Source organism: Penicillium daleae, assembly GCF_028827525.1.
Source record: "Penicillium daleae strain IBT 16125 chromosome Unknown utg000002l_segment0_segment0, whole genome shotgun sequence".
Taxonomy (NCBI): domain Eukaryota; kingdom Fungi; phylum Ascomycota; class Eurotiomycetes; order Eurotiales; family Aspergillaceae; genus Penicillium; species Penicillium daleae.
In genome coordinates, this window is record NW_026623150.1 from 2,034,818 (window position 1) to 2,053,528 (window position 18,711).

Below are 18,711 nucleotides of genomic sequence, written 5' to 3' on the forward strand. Positions count from 1 at the left end.
GTCCGCCGGGTGGGGCTTTCCTGTCTACGCTCAGGCTCAGGCTCAGGCTCAGGCTCAGTGATCTCGTCAGTCCAGTCATATGATCGCTCAGTGACCAAGCATGGATGCTCAGTGATCACACAGTCACTGCTTACTCGCCAGCACTCATTGTCCAGTCAGCGAGCCGTACTTCTATTCTTCCAGCCCAAGTCAGACTACACCTCAAGGACATGCCCCACAGGGCCATCTATTCTGTGAACACTAGCGCGTAATATTACGTGTGAGGTCCACCCATCCTGGAGGTCTCCATTCAGTCAAAAACTGCGCTATTAACCCCCGACCAAAACAAAATTGAGGTGGCCTGTCCTGTTCAAGATTATGCTGTTTAAACCGGCTTTGCACTATCGTGTATCATGTCATGTAATCTAAAATGTAAAAGGAGACTTTGTCCCCTCCACTGTCTCATTAAACATAACATCCATTCATGGCTTGCAGCCGCTCCTCAAAGACTGCCTCTTCACCTTTGAGCTCATAATCAATATCCGGTCATATGTCGAAAAGCCTTTTTCTCCGAGTGTGATGAGAAGGCTAAAGAAAGGCCCCGTCTCTTACGGCAGAGGAACGGCTATATCCCTAGCGCCCATAAGGAGGAAGATGCTATTCGAAATAAAGATAGAAAGCTTCTAGGACTAAACGATTACACTAACAAACCTTGAATCTCTAGCTTGAGTGAGGTTGAAATTCGGACAGAATGTGACGAATTATAAGCTATCTGAGCTACGGGAGAAACTAGATATGAAATTCGAACACTCTCGTGGCAAATCGAGTACTTCAGAGTTACGAAATCCTCTCATACCCCACTAGCCCTTTATTCAACAAACAATGAGGTGATCCGTATTTTCCACGGCTTCCTCTCATTCACTATACACCCATTCTAGCAGAACCATCCCATGTCCAGGGGCCGTTGTGATACCACAGAATTTGAAACCCGGCTCAGCCCGAGCAACAATCCGTTGGTAATCCTCTACAGTCCTTTCCTTAGAATTCAATAAGGCAAACATTTGCACATCGCGCTCACTGGTAACAGCTATCAGTAATGAATCCCTGAACGACGGGCAAATTAAACCATACCGATAGATCTTATCCTCCATCGAGGCAGTGGCAGCATCAGCATTAGACACATATTCATTAACCAGTAGCGTACTACCGTTCTCCAGCCTCGGCTTCAAATTCTGAATGATTCGCACCACATCATCTTCGGCCCAGTTGTGCAGGATGTACCGGAAGAAATAAGCGTCTGCGGCGGTATCCTGTGGGGTGAAAAAATCATGGCCTTGGAATGTGAGCCGGCCATTTAGGTCTGTCGGTATATCCGACTTGACCCTGTCGATTGTATCGGGGAGGTCCTGGACGATGAAGTGGAGGTTGGGGTATAATCTGGCAATGGCCTTACTGACGTGGCCAGAACTACCGCCCACCTTTAAATTTTCATGAAAGTTAACATCAATTCGGGATTGGGCCATTTCACACCCATGGTTCAGACACTCACATCGATAACGGTGCCAGACCCCAGTTTGTCCCAGGAATAGCCCATGGTAAGGTGCTCCGGGCTCATCTCCGCACTTCCAAATTCAGTGGCTACATTGGCACTAAACAGAGCCTCCAAGTGCTTGTCTTTGGCATGGTAGTCCCACATGCCCAGAGGCGTGTCGTATGCAATGTTGAACGGCACTTTGGGGATGGCCGAAGAAGGCCTTGAGGGATCCATGGCTTCGTACAGCCGAAGGTCAGACTGTACTTGGATATCAGCACACCATTTGACCACATTGGCCAATGCCTCTTCCGTAAGGGCTTTGGAGGTCGCTGTGTGGCGCACATAGCCCACTGGAGACTCGGAGAAGATGCCGATTGACACGCTGTACCGTAAGATGCGGGTTAATAGATCCTCGTCGATTTTGGTCTCTCGGGCCAGGTCCGAGAATGAGATAGATTCCTCCTTCGGCACAGCGTGTTGGATGTTGAGATTGACGACGGCGCGGAGAGCACCGATGTCCAAAGGCTGTTGGTGCTGTCAGGTATTTGTCGTGAAACATATGTAATGATGTAGTATATTGAGTGGAATGTTGCGTTATTAGCGACTCACTGAATGGTTGAGCAATGTCTTGATATATTCGAACGGGCCAAGGATGATGCGCTGCAGTTCCATCAAGCTGTCGAGTATGGCGTATCGAGACTTTTGGATCTCGGGATTCTGCGATTTAAACTCGGGGAGCTGGAATGTTGAGGTCGCACCGTGTGTAGGGAGCTTGCTTCCATCTTTTTTCAGTTGAGCCACGAGCTCAGTGACCCTGTTGGATAGATCAGTAGAGAGGTGTTGTAAAGTGTTCTGATCAGAGCTGCTGGGCCCCATTGTGGTTGGTGGGTGATGGTGCAGGTAATAATTGAATGAGACAAGGGAGGCCACTTGAAAATCCACGACACCTAAGTATGTCTAAACTAGACTGAGCGTTTTGAGCCTTTTATTTTCAACACGCCTTGGGGGGAGGGCTGAATCCGCCTATTTTCACGTTTCGTCTTGCACTAAAACGTACTCTGGCTTGGCATCTCACTCGCAATGATACTGTTGAGGTCCAGTATGTATTGCACGCCACAAAAGAGCCTACATTGTACGAGTCCAGGGTGACTAGTAGCGTAGCCGAGAGCAAAACCCTCCGATCGTGTTGTGTGGCGGATCACGGAGATCGACACTCGATACAGCCAACCAAGGAAACATTGAGTACGACCCTCTCAGAACTCGGCGGAGGCTGGACCCCGGACCCCACAGGCTCTTGAAGCCCGATTCCACAATTCGTAGAACCCGAACCGTGGATGAGGGCTGTCATTTCTGTGTAATTCGTTTTGCTTCTGGTTTACTCCACGTTGGGTGAGTCCTTTGCTGAACATGATCCTTGCAGGAGTGGGGCTGAGTTCGGTTGGAGCTGAAGAAAAACAAAGACAGAAAAGAGGTCTCCACTTCGTCCCTATGTGGGTCAAGAAATAGGCAGATCGACATAGCTATTGCAGATTAAATTTCGTCCGACATGGCGCGCTAGTCAGTGTTTATGGCGCATCTAAGGACCGTACCGTACATACAGCGGAACAGTGCCTTCTACACCGCAACTCATCTTTCTTCCGGCCTGCCCAGATCGTGTCACGCTTCGGGGATCCTCCTTTTCAGTACAGTACAGCGTAAGGTCTACATTACCGTGTGGATGCAATAAATTACTCCGAGGCACTAGTATTGTTTTGGAAAAACAGGCGCAGCCAGGCGAAATTGAGTACTGGAATCGAGAGAAGCCATAGCAAAGGAGCCGATTCAGGAAGTTTCTTCATATCTCTGGAGCTGGACTGAAAGAAGCCATTTGGGCGGTTGGCGCATCACTCGTGGTGTCTCTCGTTTACTAGTATATATAAATATACATGCGAACCAAACATGTTAAATGTAATAAAGTTTAGCTGGTTCATACGTGGACGGACATCAACATTTAATTTTTGTATTTGATCACCTTGCAAAACCAAGACCGCATAGCTTCAAGCAATGAGGACATGTATTTTCATCTTTTATCTAAAGGGGCACAACGAAGCACTCTATATCTTGCACATTCCGGCATTGCCGCACCTGTATATTGGATCCTGGAGGGCGGAAAAGCAGCGAAGCAGGCCAGAAGCCCTTGAAGCTGTGAAAAAGCAATTATCCATTATAACTATTCTGGCTGTGTCTCAAAGACATAAAGTGTCGATTGGATATCACAGCCCATCTCCGGAAAGGACCAAGCAAATGCAGCATTGGTCTTCACCAGTTTCCAGCCCCGGGGAGGCGGGTGACAGAAGGTCTTCTGCATCTCGGTGCTGTGGTTGAATCCCTTCATTGACGAGAAAGGAGACCCCATCTCTTCTAAACGCCGGTTATGCCCCTCGGTGATCTCATCGATGGTGATGGCAATTGATTTGCGTGCCAACTGGAATGATCGCGCCATGACCATCGAGAAGATTTCCGGAGACAGATGGAAAAGCGTGAAGAAACTGACGATGTGATCGCAGGCATCTATAGGTGGTAGGATCTCCTCAACAGGCCCTTGATGAAGCTCAGAGTATGCGTTTGTTTGTTGACAGAGCTGGATCATGCCCGGCGATAGCTCGATACCGGCGAGTGTACCGAGGGTTTCTGATGATTGCTTTCTGTGTTTCAGAAGTCGACCAAATTTGCCTGTTCCTGAGCCCAGTTCGAGCACGGCTCCGGGCAGATCTAGCGACGAGATAACCTCTTCATAAAAAGGATCCATAGCGTGGCGACAATCGGAACTGTCCTTATATTTGTGGCTATATGCTGTATAGGCTTCAGCAATTTCAGCCTGGCGGGGCTTTGCATGGCCAAGCTGGATCAATTGACTTGAAATTGCGCTGTTGATGAACGCGCGATGACCTCCTGGGAAACTTTCCTCCACAGCAATATCCTCGGTTTTGTGGTTGCCTGTGCAAAACAGGTTCCCCATGGGATTTGCGTCGATGACAGCGGGCTCTGAACTTTCAGGAACCCGAATATCGATTTGCGCCCAGGTCTGGCCCCTCATATTGTTGGCTTTGAATGCCTGCACGGCCATCTCTTGCAGGGTCCGGAATAACACTGGATTCTCCTTTTCTGTGAGCACCCTGATGCCCGTTTCGGGATGGAATCTCATATCGGCATGCAAGAAGTCTCGGCCAGGGCGGAAATGCTTCGGGTAGACATATTTCTCTGGAGATAACGCAACAGGATAGTCACCCATTTCAATCACCTCGACAATATAGTCCCATCCCTGGATGAACTCTTGGACCACTATATCGTCAGGGATGGGAATGCCATCTACCACAGTTGAGGGAGACAGCGACTCTGCTGCACCGTCAGTACTCTTGCGTGTTGGTTGGAGTGCCTCATTGAGTATCTCCAAACAGTTCAACAGCTCGTCTCGATCCTGACACAGACACTTCTCTGTGATCAACGCGCTGCCAAATCCCAAGGCTGGCTTGACGAAGAGGGGGTAATTCGAAGTTCCAGGAACGCGAGGGTAGCCAAGTGCCTGAGCGTTTTTGTAGAACTCAATCTTGGAGTCCAGCAGGGCCTTGCTGTTTGCACCGACCACAGGCAGTCCTAAACTCTCCACGTAACGGCAGGCCTCAACGCCCGCAAACTCATCATCCTCTTGTCCCCACATGAAGTTGAAGTAAAAGTCAAATTTCTCCGCTACAGCAGCATCAATTTGCTCTTTCGCCGAGTCCTTCTGAATCCATCGGTCTTCAAAAGTGTGCTGATCGGTATAAAGAGCCGGATCCATGCCATTACCGCTCTTGCTATATGCATGGTCTTCGGGAAATGCGGATTGCAAGATACAGATCCTCATGTTGAAGAATAGTAACAGTGGAAATAAAAAAAAAATTGAAGAAACGCGCTCACACTGGATACTACAACGTATAGCTTGCAACAGCAAGAGGTGAAGGACCTATACGATGAGTTATCGGCTGTGTGCGGTTTTCAAAGGCCAAGAGGGAAGGGAGGGATGGGCACCCGACGATGCGGGGGCTGAACACTGCAGAATCAACTAGCAGGACTTGCAAGCCCAAAGCCAATGGGCGATAGGTGCGTATCTCAATGCGCCCATCTCGTGTCTCAAGGCGTTACGGTGGATCGCGATTTTCAGTACAATACCGTTGTTGGTACTCAAAACTTGACATACAGAACCATGGAATTATTCAAGTATTACACAGTAACATCAAAATTACATAGTATACATGAGGACTCACTCCAGCTTTTTTTTCGTTTGTCCCTGGAATTTCCTCATTCTCTTCCTGGCCTCAGTCTACACACCTCGCATGCTTTCAATCACCGCCGGATTTCATCATGTCGAAACTATTTTCACCCCTTCAGGTGGGCTCATGCCAGCTTCAACACCGAGTGATCATGGCTCCCCTGACTCGCTTCCGGTCCAATGAAGATTATGTTCCAATCCCGGCAGCGAAAGAATATTACACCCAGCGAGCGTCCGTCCCAGGAACTTTGATCATTGCCGAAGCAACCTATATCAGCCCAAAGGCCGCCGGGTATCCCAATGCGCCAGGCATCTGGAGCGCGGACCAGATAAATAGATGGAAAGAGATCACCGACTCTGTCCATGCCAAGGATCCTTTGTATTTCTTCAGATATGGGCTCTCGGGCGATCTTCAGACCCGGAAAATTTGAAAGCAAATGGGTTCGACTTTGTCTCCAGCAGTCCGGTACCAATCCAAAAAGGCGATCCCGTTCCGAGGGAGCTGTCCGAGACTGAGATCCACGAATATATTGTGGACTTCGCTCAAGCTGGACGCAACGCGATCGCCGCGGGCTTCGATGGTGTGGAGTTGCACGGTGCCAACGGCTTTTTGATCGATCAGTTTACCCAGGATACCTGCAATCAGCGGACCGACTCGTGGGGCGGGAACATCGAAAATAGAACGAGGTTCGCGGTGGAGGTCACACGCGCAGTGGTTAATGCTATCGGCGCAGACAGAGTGGCCATCAAACTCAGTCCTTGGAGCGCGAGTCAGGGAATGAGAATGAACAGGGTAACGGAGCAGTTTACGCATCTGATTAGCCAACTCAAAGACCTGAAGCTGGCATATCTCCATCTTACGAACCCCAGGGTTTCAGTCGAAGATGAGCCACTCGTTCCAGCAGAGGAAACTGCAACAGACGAAAATGCGCCGTTCATTCAAGCTTGGGGAAACATGAGCCCTGTGCTGTTGGGAGGTGGATATTCAGCAGAGTCTGCCAAGAGGGCGGTTGATGTTGAGTACCGAGATCACGAGATTGGAACGGTGTTTGGGCGATTCTTCATTTCCAACCCAGACTTGCCTCTTCGGGTCAAGGAGGACATCCCGTTTACACGTTATGATCGAGATACGTTCTATACTCCGTTATTAGAGAAGGGGTACGTGGATTACCCCTCTCATGAACCGGTTCAGGCACAGACCTGAATCCTATAGAATTGTCAAAACTAGAGGCGAATCTTTCCCCCTCTTACTCCAAGTAATTAATTTTAGGAGAAAAAGGATTTTCAAACCACCTGTTGGTTGAGATGCTGCAAAATCAAAAAATACGAAGGAAATTTGTGCGGCCACAGACGATCAAGGAATTTTATATGTAAGAATAAAACACAACATCAAGATTGTGGAGATCAGGGTTGGCCGAAGTCCCATCGATCATCGATCGTCAAGCTGACATGAAATCATTGGAGGCTTGGTGATCTATCAGTTGTCTCTTACGCCCCATTTCGGGCTCTGTGCATAAGATGGTCCACTTAGTGGTCCAGTGAAATGAATGGACCATCCAAATGGACCATTGCCTCCAGACTTGAATCAGCGTGCACGAACTGCGGGTCTCGCTGCATCTTTGCATCCTATCATATCACTTGATGAGAGAGGTAAGGAGTCCCCGATGGAAATCTAAGTCTCCCATGCAAGGACGATCTCTGTGAGGCGGGGGCTTCTCTGAGATAAGGAGGTCGTCATGAATCATCTATCCCCAAACTGTTTCTCGACCCAGATCACCAACTCCTTCAGCAATTTACACAACAATCGAGATAGCATGGGGGATCTCAATTCAAACCGCATAGGCTACAAATGGCGCTCCTCAAAATGGTTCATTGTCGCTACTGTGACGATTGCCTTATTTATTGGTTTGTCTCTCTTCTCTCTTCCATGTTTCTCTGCCACTTGCCTTCTGGACAATCGCTAACCTATCTAGAATCCTTTCTTTATGGATTTTTGGTGCCTATTTTACCTTACATGTTTAGGAATCGTCTGAATCTAGATATATCTCAAACACAGCGTCTTACCTCTGCCGTTCTCTCTCTGCACGGTTTCATCTCCGCTGTGTCTGGCCCCGTCATCGGGCATTTCGCCGACAAAACACTCGACCGCAAAACACCGCTTCTACTGTCGCTCGCAGGATGCATTGCAGGAACTATCATGGTTGCCTGCTCTCGCTTGCTTCCATTCCTCTTCCTTGGCCGTATCCTACAGGGCGTCGCCGGATCAACCGCGTGGATAGTTGGCCTCGCTACCGTGGCCGACACGCTGGGCCAAGATAACATGGGCACAGTGATGGGCGTGATCATGTCCTTTGTCAACGCCGGCATGATCAGCGGACCGATGGTCTCTGGAATAATGCTCGAAGTAGCCGGGTACTGGCTGACGTGGTGTGTGCCTCTGCTGGTTCTGGTCGTGGACGTCATCGCACGACTATTGATGATTGAAGCCCCGGAAGAATCCAGCTCGGATTCGTCTTCAGAGGTGGCGGAAGCAACAAGCCTTCTCCCTCAGCAAGAGCGCAGTAATTCGCATGATGCATCCACTACCATTGGCTTCTGGCGCTTCATGCTGAGCGATATTCGAGTGGTGACCACTTTGATTGTTGCCATTTCGTGTACAGGCATGAACACAAGCTTCCATACAACGCTTGCTCTGCACACCCAGGAGGCCTTTGGGTGGGGAACAAGCCGCGTTGGGTTCATGTTTTTCCTCCTCGCTATGCCCGCTATTATTCTTGGACCTTTTGCTGGGATGCTCCGCGACCGTATAGGAGTCAAGATCCCTGCTACTATCAGTCTCATTCTCCAAGCGATGATGATGGGCCTGCTAGGGGCTGCTGGTAACCCTAACTTGCCCTGGGCTAGCTTCCAGAATCGAGGCCCTGCGCTCTTCATAGCTGGTATCATTGCCATGGGTACCTTGCGACCCTTTGTGTCTGGCATTGGACCTGTCGAACTCACTGGTGAGTGTCGCTATTTCCAGATGAACCCTGCTAAGGCGATGACTGATGTTGTTTCCCAGCCGTCGTTAAGACACATGAAAAACAGGAGCCTGGTATCTTCGGGCCTCGAGGTGGCTACTCCCGCGTTTTTTCCATGACTGATGTCGCCGCCCATGCCGGCTTGACCATTGGCCCGGTTGTCTCCGGCGCTCTTTCTGAAAAATTCGGCTACGCTACCATGAGTTGGACCTTGGGTAAGTAGTTCGGCCTGGTTGATCTGATTAATCAACACTGACGTCAACAGGCTCTCTATATCTCTCCCTCGCTATTCTGGTGCTCATTTTCCTAGGATCAGGATCCAGAAGCAAGGGCGGGAAGGCCAAGACTGAACAAGAAGATCTTGATTCGCAGTCCGTATAGTCCTACAAATTAGGATAGATGTCCTTTTATCCCCACACCTATTGATGTAATTTTTTATTTGACAGTGATCTATTGTAATGATTGGGTGCTTGGGTTGAACCACTTTATTTTGTACCATATACTCCGTACTGAGGTGGATAATATAAGACTACACGATACACGCAGATATCTCAAATGATGAGTAGCATTGACATCTGGTGTGAGTACAATGGCTGTTAAATACAGTGTAATGTTGATTTGTTCCATGGTCGTTTCTCCCCGTATTTCTCGTAACTCCAGCATCACCAACGGTGTCTATAAGATCTCCTCTGTGAACCTTTTTCTTTTCGCCTAGACCCTTTTCTTATACAACCTCCTCACAAACATCATGGCAGTCGATCAAATTTTCAAATTTAGTGTCAATCTCAATGACGTGGCCAAGGCATGATTCTCGAAATGAAGGTTGCAACTTGCGCTAACAAAAAGCCAGGTCACTCAAATGGTAAAGGATATCTGTGTCAAGGTCCGCGAAAATGAACCCGGTGCATTGGTGTACTATGTCTACAAGGTCGAGAACAAAAATGAGTTTGTTGCTGTTGAGAGGTCAAACAGATGTATACCATGATTTTTTCGACGTTTTCTGACATTCGCGGTAGATATCAAGATCAAGCTGCATTTGAGAGACACATGTCTATGCCATATTTTGTCAAATTTGCCGAGGAAATCACACCCTTGATCTTAGAGGAGCAGGAGCTTGGATCTGGGCAGACAATTGGGGGGTTTACGTCTCGGTAATTGGGTAATTTGCGATCCGGTTCCGCCTGGGACACGTATTTCGGATTCATGCCATATCCAAGAATGCAATCACGGAATTATTCGCCCCATTTTGTTTTTCCAAAATTTGTTATTTTAGCTACATATGTAGGTAGCTTAATAGGTACCTACACAAGAAACCAGGTAATTTATGCAGTCCTAGATGTTACCGTCTAGGTTGTACATATTTCAGTACCAGATACAGTACAGTAATTCCACTTTTCGTGGATATCTTACCAGGGGACTACGTATTTCATTTCCCGCCACAGCATCCTGCAGAAGTGGGGACTCGATCTTCGTACATTGTTGTCGATGAGAAGGTCTCCACCAGCTAAAAGGACTCGATGAATCGGAAATCTCTTTTTGAGCGGCATGAGTGGCGTCGATAATGTGGGTACGATCCATTAAGGCTGTATTCTCTTTACTTATTCCGCAGATATTCTTGTCTATCAGCTAGGAACTCCACTCTATATTGAGACTAAATCAGCTACATGGGCGGTACTCACATGGGTTCTATCTACCTCTTCAGCTCCAAAGGTGCTGTAGCTCATGCGGGGCCTGTTACCTGATATCATCAAGCCCTGCAGCTGAAATGTCTCACGTCCAACTCGGTATGTAATTCCACCATTCTCCACTTTATACTATCGATCGATACAGATCCATTATGACCCATTCTCGTGAAGAGCTCCATCTGGTTGACCGCAACTTCAGAGCTAGTTGAATACAACTCTGTACAGTCCCATGTTTATGAGGTAGCTGGAGTTGTCTTGCAAGGATTCACTACTCTTTTAATCAAACATGACAAATTCACAATCTCTCGCTGGAAAGTCCGCCATCGTCACGGGTGCATCCCGTGGCCTTGGAGCTGCAATCGCCACCGAGCTGGCTAAACGTGGGGCCAGCATCCTGATCACCTACAACTCTGCCCGCGATGACGCGCAAAAGATTGCCGAGAAGATCCAACAACTTGGAAACCAGGCGGTCATTGTGCAAGCCGGCAGCTCCGACAGAGAGACACCTAGTCGAGTTGTAAAGGCAGCAGTGGAGAACTTTGGCAAAATAGACATCATGGTCAACAATGCCGGCCTAGCCACCGATTGTGCGCTCCAGGACATAACACAAGAGTTCTGGGACGAGATCTACGATGTCAACGTGCGCCTTCCAACATTCCTGATGCAAGCCGCTTTGCCTCACCTCGGACCTGCGCCGCGCATTGTCAACATCTCCAGCATTGCAGCACGTGCTGGATACAATTCGACTTCTGTGTACTCTTCATCTAAGGCAGCGCTGGAGGGCTTGACTCGGGCCTGGGCTGCGGAGCTTGGTCAGAAGTATAACGCGACAGTGAATTGTGTCAACCCGGGTGTCATTGCAACAAAGGAGAATTGGGTTGATGAAGTTGGAGACCCGGGAGATGTGCAGTACTGGGAGGCTTTGATTAAGGGGACGCCAGCTGCTCCGAGAATTGGCACTACTGACGATGTTGCCCAGATTGTTGCTTTTCTCTGCGAGGAACGAAGTCGATGGTGCACGGGAAGTGTGGTCAATGCCAATGGAGGGCTGGTTCCTGTTTGATTCTATACGATATGCAGACTGTTTGGGTAAACTGTGGAATAGAAATAAGCGACAGGTTCAAATCGAGTTTCCAAAACACTATGAATTATATCTCATTCAGTGAGATTTTGTCGAAAAGTATGCATGGTGAAAGACAGCTGGGTATGAATAGAAGGCAAGCCAAAACGAACAGTAATCACGGCTGAATGTATTTTGGTGTCAATGATACCGCGAGTTTTGACACATGACGTGATTATGACTTCGGAGGCCAGACCCATCTTCGAGTGGATATTGACTTCCGTGGGGACAAACGCTATCGAGTGATACAGGCGCTAGAGACAGGAAGCTAAGCCAAGGAAATGGAACGGGACGCCCCGTTGTTGATGAAAGTGATATAGCAAGATGTTCACGCGTATGCAGTGGAGCCCGGTATTCGCCGGGTGGCCCGCTATTTTACCAATTACGTGAACTACCCTGGTAACCATCAAATGGGGGAGACCTGAGCATGGCCAGCGGTTACTAGCTAAGATTGAAGTTAGCCAATTTTGCACAAGATCCTGGACCGTTCGAACACTAGGGAGGACAGTGGCGGCGAGTACGATAAACAAGGCCTTGGAATTATTCTTCTTGTAGCAAGGTAGGGATCCATATCATAGAACTTCTGCGTACTTGCCGCTACACCTCCACAAACCTGTATAGAACCCCAGGCAAACTGGTATGGTGTGTGAATCACTCCACTAATGAGCTATGGTCCTTTCATCTTGTCTACTAAAATATATCAGAGTTGAAGTCAAGAGAAAAATCAAACTCCAATTCAGTAGTTTATGCTGCGTGGTTCACACTGGTTAATTTAATGTTCAAAGGGTGATGCTCCCACAAACCAAACTCTTTGAAGTCGTGTGGATCAATATTGTCTGGCTGGGACTCCAAGTCAAAGTTCCAGAGTAGACGGGTAATCGCAAGGCGAACATTTGAGTTTGCAAGGCTTTTGCCGGACATTAGCTATTGGGTCAATTGCGGTGCAGGACGGGGGGGAAAACAAACTTCATGCCAATGCAATTCCTCACTCCAATAGAGAACGGGTGAAAGACATCCCGATTATCTGAGTCAAAACGGGAATCGCCCAACCAGCGCTCAGGATGGAATTTTTCAGGTTCCCGGAAGTATCTTGGCGATCGGTATGCGGATAATTGGGTGACTGAAACCCACGTCTGCGATGAGAAAGTTTAGCATGCAGGACGAGGACGGCCCGTGCCTCACACTTGGAAATTGATACTCACCCCTCCTGGCACAAACTCGCCATCAATGAATCTTCCTCCCTTCGGGACGATACGTGGCAGACCCACGGGAACACTAGGATGTATCCGCATAGTCTCGTCAATCACAGCTTTGAGGTAATTCAACTTTGCGACTTCTGCGAACGTGATGTCCTCCTCTTTGCTGAAAGCTTCCCGAATCTCTTTGATCAGTGCCTCGTAAACATGGGGGTTGTGAGTGATATAGTAAACAACTGAAGTCATTGTCGTAGCGGTCGCATCACCGCCAGCAGTGACAATGATATTGACATTGTCCAGCAAGTCGTCATAAGGTAGCTCATCCAAAATATACGACAAAATATCCTTCCGTTCGTGATCAGGGTTCTTCATTCGGACGCCGACCGTGCTTGCACAGTTCTTCAGGTGCATTATGTACTGACTTTCCATATCCTGTGGGATAAACCGTTCCAGAATCTTGTGGTATGGTTTGAGCCTCCAGGCTGCTTGAACAAATGTCGAGTGCTTGATCGCGCCGTAGATCACTGAGATCCAAGGATGGTACTCGCCTGACTCCAGAGACCCAATGGGCGCCCCGAAAGCCAGAGAGCTCAGTACATCAAACGTTTCGAAGTTGAACCAAGCCGCCATATCTACGACACCCTTTTCACTTGGAAAATAAGCTTTTCCGGTCCGTTTTCTCAGCGAGCTCATGAACTGATCAACATGTGCCTGGACCAGATACTCCTGGTCACGCACTGCACGTTCAGAGAAGGCCGGGGCCAACAGCTTGCGCACGCGGGCGTGTCGCCGACTGGGCGCAAAGAAGATGTTGGAGTTTTCTTGGTTCCCCTGCAGGTAAACCACCTCGTTCTTCTCGTAGACATTGTCCCAGCCAACTTTGTTGCCGTATATCTCCTTCCAAGCAGAAGCGGTTGTATAGGATAGTTCATTCGATGCGGTGCGCACGACCTCGCCATATTTTTCGTGAAGTTCGGAGATGTACTTGGCGGAATCACCTTTGACGAGGTGGTAGGACCAGACCAGCTGAGAGATAATGTCCAACTTTGGTCCAGGGAATTTTCGGAGTGGGTTGAGGAAAAGGTGATAGAAGAAAAGCGAAAGATGCACGGCAAACAGCTAATAATCACAAATTAGATAAGACACACTTCAAGTCCACGTATTACACATTAAGACTCACCGAACCAACGCCCGCAATAAGCCACTCTGACAGTGACAACATCCTCACTTGATTTGGGAGATATAAAGAGGTGGACAGTAAGAGGCGAGCAGAGGACGTGAATCATTCCATGGGGAAGGTCCTAAATTGATGAGTCCAGTGGAACGTGGGCTGAAACTGATTACAGAGTTGGTGATGTCTTCACGGGACTAGCAGATTGTGATGAGTGCTATGAGTGATCAATACGGAGTACTCTACCATCTATTATTGGATACCAAGACTTACAGATCCCCGGGGGGGGGGGGAAGAAAATCCCATTCAAAAATTTGAAGTGTTTTGAAGTGTCTTAGGGCTATATGACGATGTATTACATTCATTACACAAAAACTGTACCTTGATACACCTGGGTTATCGTCAGTGTGTTTGATCGGTGATCCACTTGACTCCACCTCTAGCACCCCTACAGTGGCGCCGTAAAAGCGAGTGTATATGTGATGGCATCAATTAAGCCTAATCGGGAAGGGAAAAGTGCCAAGAGTCGATGGTGGATCATGAAATTGCTCAGCTCAACTATCTCCTGCGTAACACTATCTCCTGCGTAAAAGCCTGCGACTACCCCCTGATTGACCGCTTTTTTCTGTCATTCATTCTGCCGTGCAAAAGCCTCAAAAACCTTCCCTCATATTCAATATCTGATGTTTAATATACCGGCCATTTAAGTCAATGATTGCCTGCGCCCGCGGTTAGGGTGGTTAGAGTGGTTAAGAAATGATAATAATAATATGGAACGCGACTCCGCGACTACTCGACTACTCGACTACCTTCACTACGCCAGGGTAGGAAGGCGGAGGTGCTGGCAGTCAACTGGATGGTCGCAGACTTTTGCGGCGCCACTGTGTGTGTACGGTACCACCTGGGTACCTCCAGTGGATACTATGAGCAATAGGGAAATTCAATTGTGATCTCAATGAATTGATCGGCAGTGGCGGGGCTGAATGTGACTGGTATAAAGGCACGCGCATGAAAAAGAAATGCCAAAGTGGCCTGTTCTAGCGGGAAAAGAGGAGTAGGTCGAGCAAAGGATACTGGAGGTACTGCTTCCCTTTCTTTGAAGTTCTCACTGCGATACTTTTTCTCAACAGTTTGTTGTTTTCCTTGGGTGCCACAACCTCATAAACTTCAATAATGACGGTCGAAGAACAAAGTAAGCTTCCCCTAATATACGCAAACACAATTGACAAGCAATAACACATTTCTTGGGTCAGAGCCGTTTGTTATGCGAGACGTAAGCACCTGTTCATTTAGATATTTTGCTCCACTGTGTAACAGCTAATCTATCTCTCTTCAGGATGAGATGGGACGACTCGGTGGGTGTTTTGTCCAGTTACTGTATATAGATGTATTTGACTGACATGTGAAGATAGATGGCCTTCATACACTGTGTATGATGATGGGCAACGATCAACTCCATTGGGCCCCACTAAGCGCTCCGCGGAGGGTTCTGGACCTCGGGTGCGGTACTGGTAGTGATATCCTTGGGAATTTGATATTGACAACAAGTTGCTGATACAACGACTCCAGGAAAATGGATGCAAGATTTTGGTATGTTGTCTGTTCAAAGAGAGTTCATATATTACATTTTTAACATTCCATTAGCACGTTTGAACCCAGAAACTAAGGTGAGAATCACTAAGCAAGTGGCATAGAATGGCTAGCTGAGTGTGATTCCAGATTACTGGACTAGACCTTGAGCCTTCCATTTCAGGCCCGTAAGTTCTTACATCCATTGAGTAAATTGCAAATTGCTTCCATGCATTGATCCCCCCAGAAACATTGAGACAGTCATCGGCGATCTGGAGAAGCCTTGGCCAGTGCAGCCTGGTTTCGACTATATTCACACACGGTGGCTGATTGGCTGTCTTTCTGATTGGAAGAAGTTTTTCAAGCAATGCTATGACAATCTTGACTCCGGTGGTTGGTTTGAGATTCTTGACATCGGCTTCCCCTGCCAGTCAGCGGACGGGACTCTCAAGGGTGACAGCCATTTGGAGAAATGGAACAACCTACTTATCGAAGCTGCGAATCTCTCTGGCCGCAGCCTGACTGCAGCAAAGGACTTTGGACGAATCCTGGAAGAAGTGGGATTTTCTAATGTGTCAGTGGAGAGGAGTAGACTACCAATGAATCCGTGGGCAAAGAATCCGAACGAGCGCGCTATGGGAGAGATTGCTTTGCCTATTCACAAGGCGTGTTATGAGCGGCTGGGACACGACTTTTTCTGTACGAATCTGAAAATGGCGCCAAAGGATGTCGATGCAGATCTCCCGTTCGTGTGGAAAGAGATGGAGGATACTGAAATTCACGCTTGGTGGCCCATGTAGGTATAATCTTCCCCGTGGTATGCAAAAGTTGCTGACGTATTTAGCTATGTCGTTTACGGTCAGAAGCTGTGAGCCTTATCTTGATCATTGATTAGACCTGTTACTTGAAATGTACATAAGCGAAGTCAGTGAATAAAATCCCAACGAGATCCTTTTATACATCTAGAAGGAAAGAATAATGACATTATGCAATAAAATCAAAAATCGTGACCTAACATTCATTCCTATCATACTGATCTATGTCAATTTGAATCTGGGCTTACGGAAATTTGGCCAGGAAAAAGTTCTTCGCTGTGAGCAAAGCATGCTGCTCTCTGGGCCGTCCCAATGCCTCCGCGGTAATCTTCTTCAGTTCAGCAGCAGTGCTGTTCTCGCTAGGCTCTTCACCGAAGTAACGACCCCCAGTGTTCTGGGTGAAACCAAACATGAGCTTGACATCCTCCAACTCAGGAATCCCATGGGTGTCAAATGCTTCCCACGTAGGTAGGATTGGGTCGAACCGGGACTTCTTTCCAGTAACTGAGAGAAGTTTTATCAGATTAGATCATAATGCATAATGGCTTTCTAGGTGTTATGGGGAGCATACCAGCTTCGAAACTGGCCGTTAACTCGTCAAACCCAAGGATATCGCTCGCGCCGTGCAGGACAAGGCCATTCCACCGAGTCGGGTCCAGGAAAACACCGTGAATGATATCTCCATAATCTTCACTGATGCTCAGGAACGGGACTTTGTTGTCTCCGCCCCAGTTTGGCACACGGAAAGTCAAAAAGCCCTCGTTGTCGGGGAAGTGTGGGAATCCTCCAAAGACTGGAGCCACCTCCTTGACAAGGAAATTCTCGAAATACCACGCAGGGTTAACAACAACAAGTGACTGGAACTTGCCCAGCTCTCTGGCGTACTGTTCAACCCGATACTTCACTATGAATAGTCAGAGAGAAGAGCGTCGTAGGGGACTGCCATTCAACTTACTATCCATTGCCTTCATGCTGACTTTACCTCCAGTCATCTGCGTGCATGGGGGACCCCCACTGTAGACCAGATTCTTAACACCTGCTTCGACTGCCGCATCGACAATTGCCTTCCCCAAATCGAACTCGGTTGGGCTATTAGGGTCTTTCCATGCCTTATCGTCCGAGTTGATGTTGACATACAACGCCGAAGCACCTTTCAAGGCAGTCACCATCTCTTGGTGGTTGAAGCCGCTTGCTTCAACCACTTCGGCTCCAGCCGAGGCCAGCGCCTTAGCAGCCTCAGAGCTGGCATTGCGTGTGACGACACGAACCTTGAAGTGGGTGTTCTGGAGCAAGGAACGGGCCACGGCGCCCCCTTGATTACCCGTGGCACCGATAACAGCAATAACAGTATTCATTTTGATGGGGGAGAGATTGAGCTTCACAACGACACTGTGGGTATGGAAAGGCGATGTCCGAATATCGGCAATAGTGAGCGGGAGCTGGAAAATACACGGACTTGGTGACTGAATCTTGAAACTAACAGCCTGTTCTCTTCTGTGGAAATGATGCTCCACTTGTTTCTTCAACCTGCAGCGGTGTGACGATCCACTTTGCGAGCGTCAATATTCTGGCCCGCGCGCAACTATCAGCGCCACAAAGAATTCGCATTCGCCCCGAAGTGGTACCTGCTAAATACTCGTATTACAAAAATGGTATCACCAATACGTTTGGACGTGATGTTCACTAATTATGTATTATATTGCGAACAGGCGTGACCGAGAACGACATATAGTATGTATTCATTTTCATTCTTTGATCCTCGGGTACGAGAACTTCTAAAACACCATTGAGGCTACCACTGCAAACCTGATATTAAGCTTAGGAATCAGGTTTAATAAACAATATGGGCCAATGCATGATGTCCTTTTCTTGAAGTTCATGTGTCTGTTGACGCAAACCATAACTCTCTAATGTAGGTTGAGGTACGGAGTACAGTGGGACCCTTGAAGTATGAGCTGAAATATTGGGCGTCCTTTTTAACCCCCATAGTCCCAATTTTACGACCCACTAAGTGTTCTTTATGGCTTGTACTGGTCTGATACGGAGATGCATGCAGAGACTTACAGATAACCTTCTGAAGAAACCTATCATTCTCGTGGCGACCTGAGTCTTGCGATCGCTTACCCCTTTTGGCCCGGGGCTAAAGTTACTGGTGGATTCTGTTCGATGTTGATCAATCTATACCCGTACGAATGACAGCACAAAACCCATCACGTATGGAAACCCACCGACCCATGCACTGTGTAATTGCCTTGGTACACTGTTCGGCAGTTCAAGTTCCATATACGGGTTGCCATGGCTGGGACGAGAAGTCTTTTTAAGCCGTGGCTGGGG

General features: G+C 48.1%; 8 protein-coding genes across 8 annotated transcripts; 4 read left to right on the plus strand and 4 right to left on the minus strand.

The window, feature by feature from the left end:
• Window positions 1-893: 893 nt before the first annotated feature.
• On the minus strand, window positions 894-2,389 carry N7458_001752 (uncharacterized protein; the record flags this gene model as incomplete). Its single annotated transcript, XM_056905135.1, has 4 exons — window positions 894-1,056; window positions 1,111-1,457; window positions 1,529-2,047; window positions 2,123-2,389. The coding sequence occupies 4 exons, from the start codon at window positions 2,387-2,389 to the stop codon at window positions 894-896; spliced, it is 1,296 nt and encodes a 431-aa protein (XP_056769242.1).
• Window positions 2,390-3,722: 1,333 nt separating this feature from the next.
• Window positions 3,723-5,396, minus strand: N7458_001753 (ATP-grasp foldsubdomain 2; the record flags this gene model as incomplete). The annotated part of the gene is made up of 1 exon (XM_056905136.1): window positions 3,723-5,396. The coding sequence occupies one exon, from the start codon at window positions 5,394-5,396 to the stop codon at window positions 3,723-3,725; it is 1,674 nt and encodes a 557-aa protein (XP_056769243.1).
• A 557-nt stretch (window positions 5,397-5,953) lies between these two features.
• N7458_001754 (alkene reductase) lies at window positions 5,954-7,005 on the plus strand (the record flags this gene model as incomplete). Its single annotated transcript, XM_056905137.1, has 2 exons — window positions 5,954-6,160; window positions 6,193-7,005. 2 exons carry the CDS (start codon window positions 5,954-5,956, stop codon window positions 7,003-7,005), a joined length of 1,020 nt encoding a protein of 339 aa, XP_056769244.1.
• A 610-nt stretch (window positions 7,006-7,615) lies between these two features.
• N7458_001755 (uncharacterized protein) lies at window positions 7,616-9,202 on the plus strand (the record flags this gene model as incomplete). The annotated part of the gene is made up of 4 exons (XM_056905138.1): window positions 7,616-7,706; window positions 7,775-8,803; window positions 8,863-9,036; window positions 9,087-9,202. The coding sequence occupies 4 exons, from the start codon at window positions 7,616-7,618 to the stop codon at window positions 9,200-9,202; spliced, it is 1,410 nt and encodes a 469-aa protein (XP_056769245.1).
• A 1,590-nt stretch (window positions 9,203-10,792) lies between these two features.
• N7458_001756 (SDR family NAD(P)-dependent oxidoreductase) lies at window positions 10,793-11,569 on the plus strand (the record flags this gene model as incomplete). The annotated part of the gene is made up of 1 exon (XM_056905139.1): window positions 10,793-11,569. The coding sequence occupies one exon, from the start codon at window positions 10,793-10,795 to the stop codon at window positions 11,567-11,569; it is 777 nt and encodes a 258-aa protein (XP_056769246.1).
• An 801-nt stretch (window positions 11,570-12,370) lies between these two features.
• N7458_001757 (cytochrome P450) lies at window positions 12,371-14,044 on the minus strand (the record flags this gene model as incomplete). The annotated part of the gene is made up of 4 exons (XM_056905140.1): window positions 12,371-12,533; window positions 12,593-12,759; window positions 12,829-13,941; window positions 14,003-14,044. The coding sequence occupies 4 exons, from the start codon at window positions 14,042-14,044 to the stop codon at window positions 12,371-12,373; spliced, it is 1,485 nt and encodes a 494-aa protein (XP_056769247.1).
• A 1,122-nt stretch (window positions 14,045-15,166) lies between these two features.
• Window positions 15,167-16,434, plus strand: N7458_001758 (class I SAM-dependent methyltransferase; the record flags this gene model as incomplete). Its single annotated transcript, XM_056905141.1, has 9 exons — window positions 15,167-15,185; window positions 15,247-15,266; window positions 15,330-15,348; window positions 15,406-15,498; window positions 15,563-15,583; window positions 15,638-15,660; window positions 15,713-15,750; window positions 15,810-16,358; window positions 16,407-16,434. The coding sequence occupies 9 exons, from the start codon at window positions 15,167-15,169 to the stop codon at window positions 16,432-16,434; spliced, it is 810 nt and encodes a 269-aa protein (XP_056769248.1).
• A 193-nt stretch (window positions 16,435-16,627) lies between these two features.
• Window positions 16,628-17,732, minus strand: N7458_001759 (uncharacterized protein; the record flags this gene model as incomplete). Its single annotated transcript, XM_056905142.1, has 3 exons — window positions 16,628-16,881; window positions 16,949-17,281; window positions 17,333-17,732. Coding segments are annotated over 3 exons (987 nt in total), but the record flags the coding sequence as incomplete, so codon positions are not given.
• Between the last annotated feature and the right edge of the window lie 979 nt (window positions 17,733-18,711).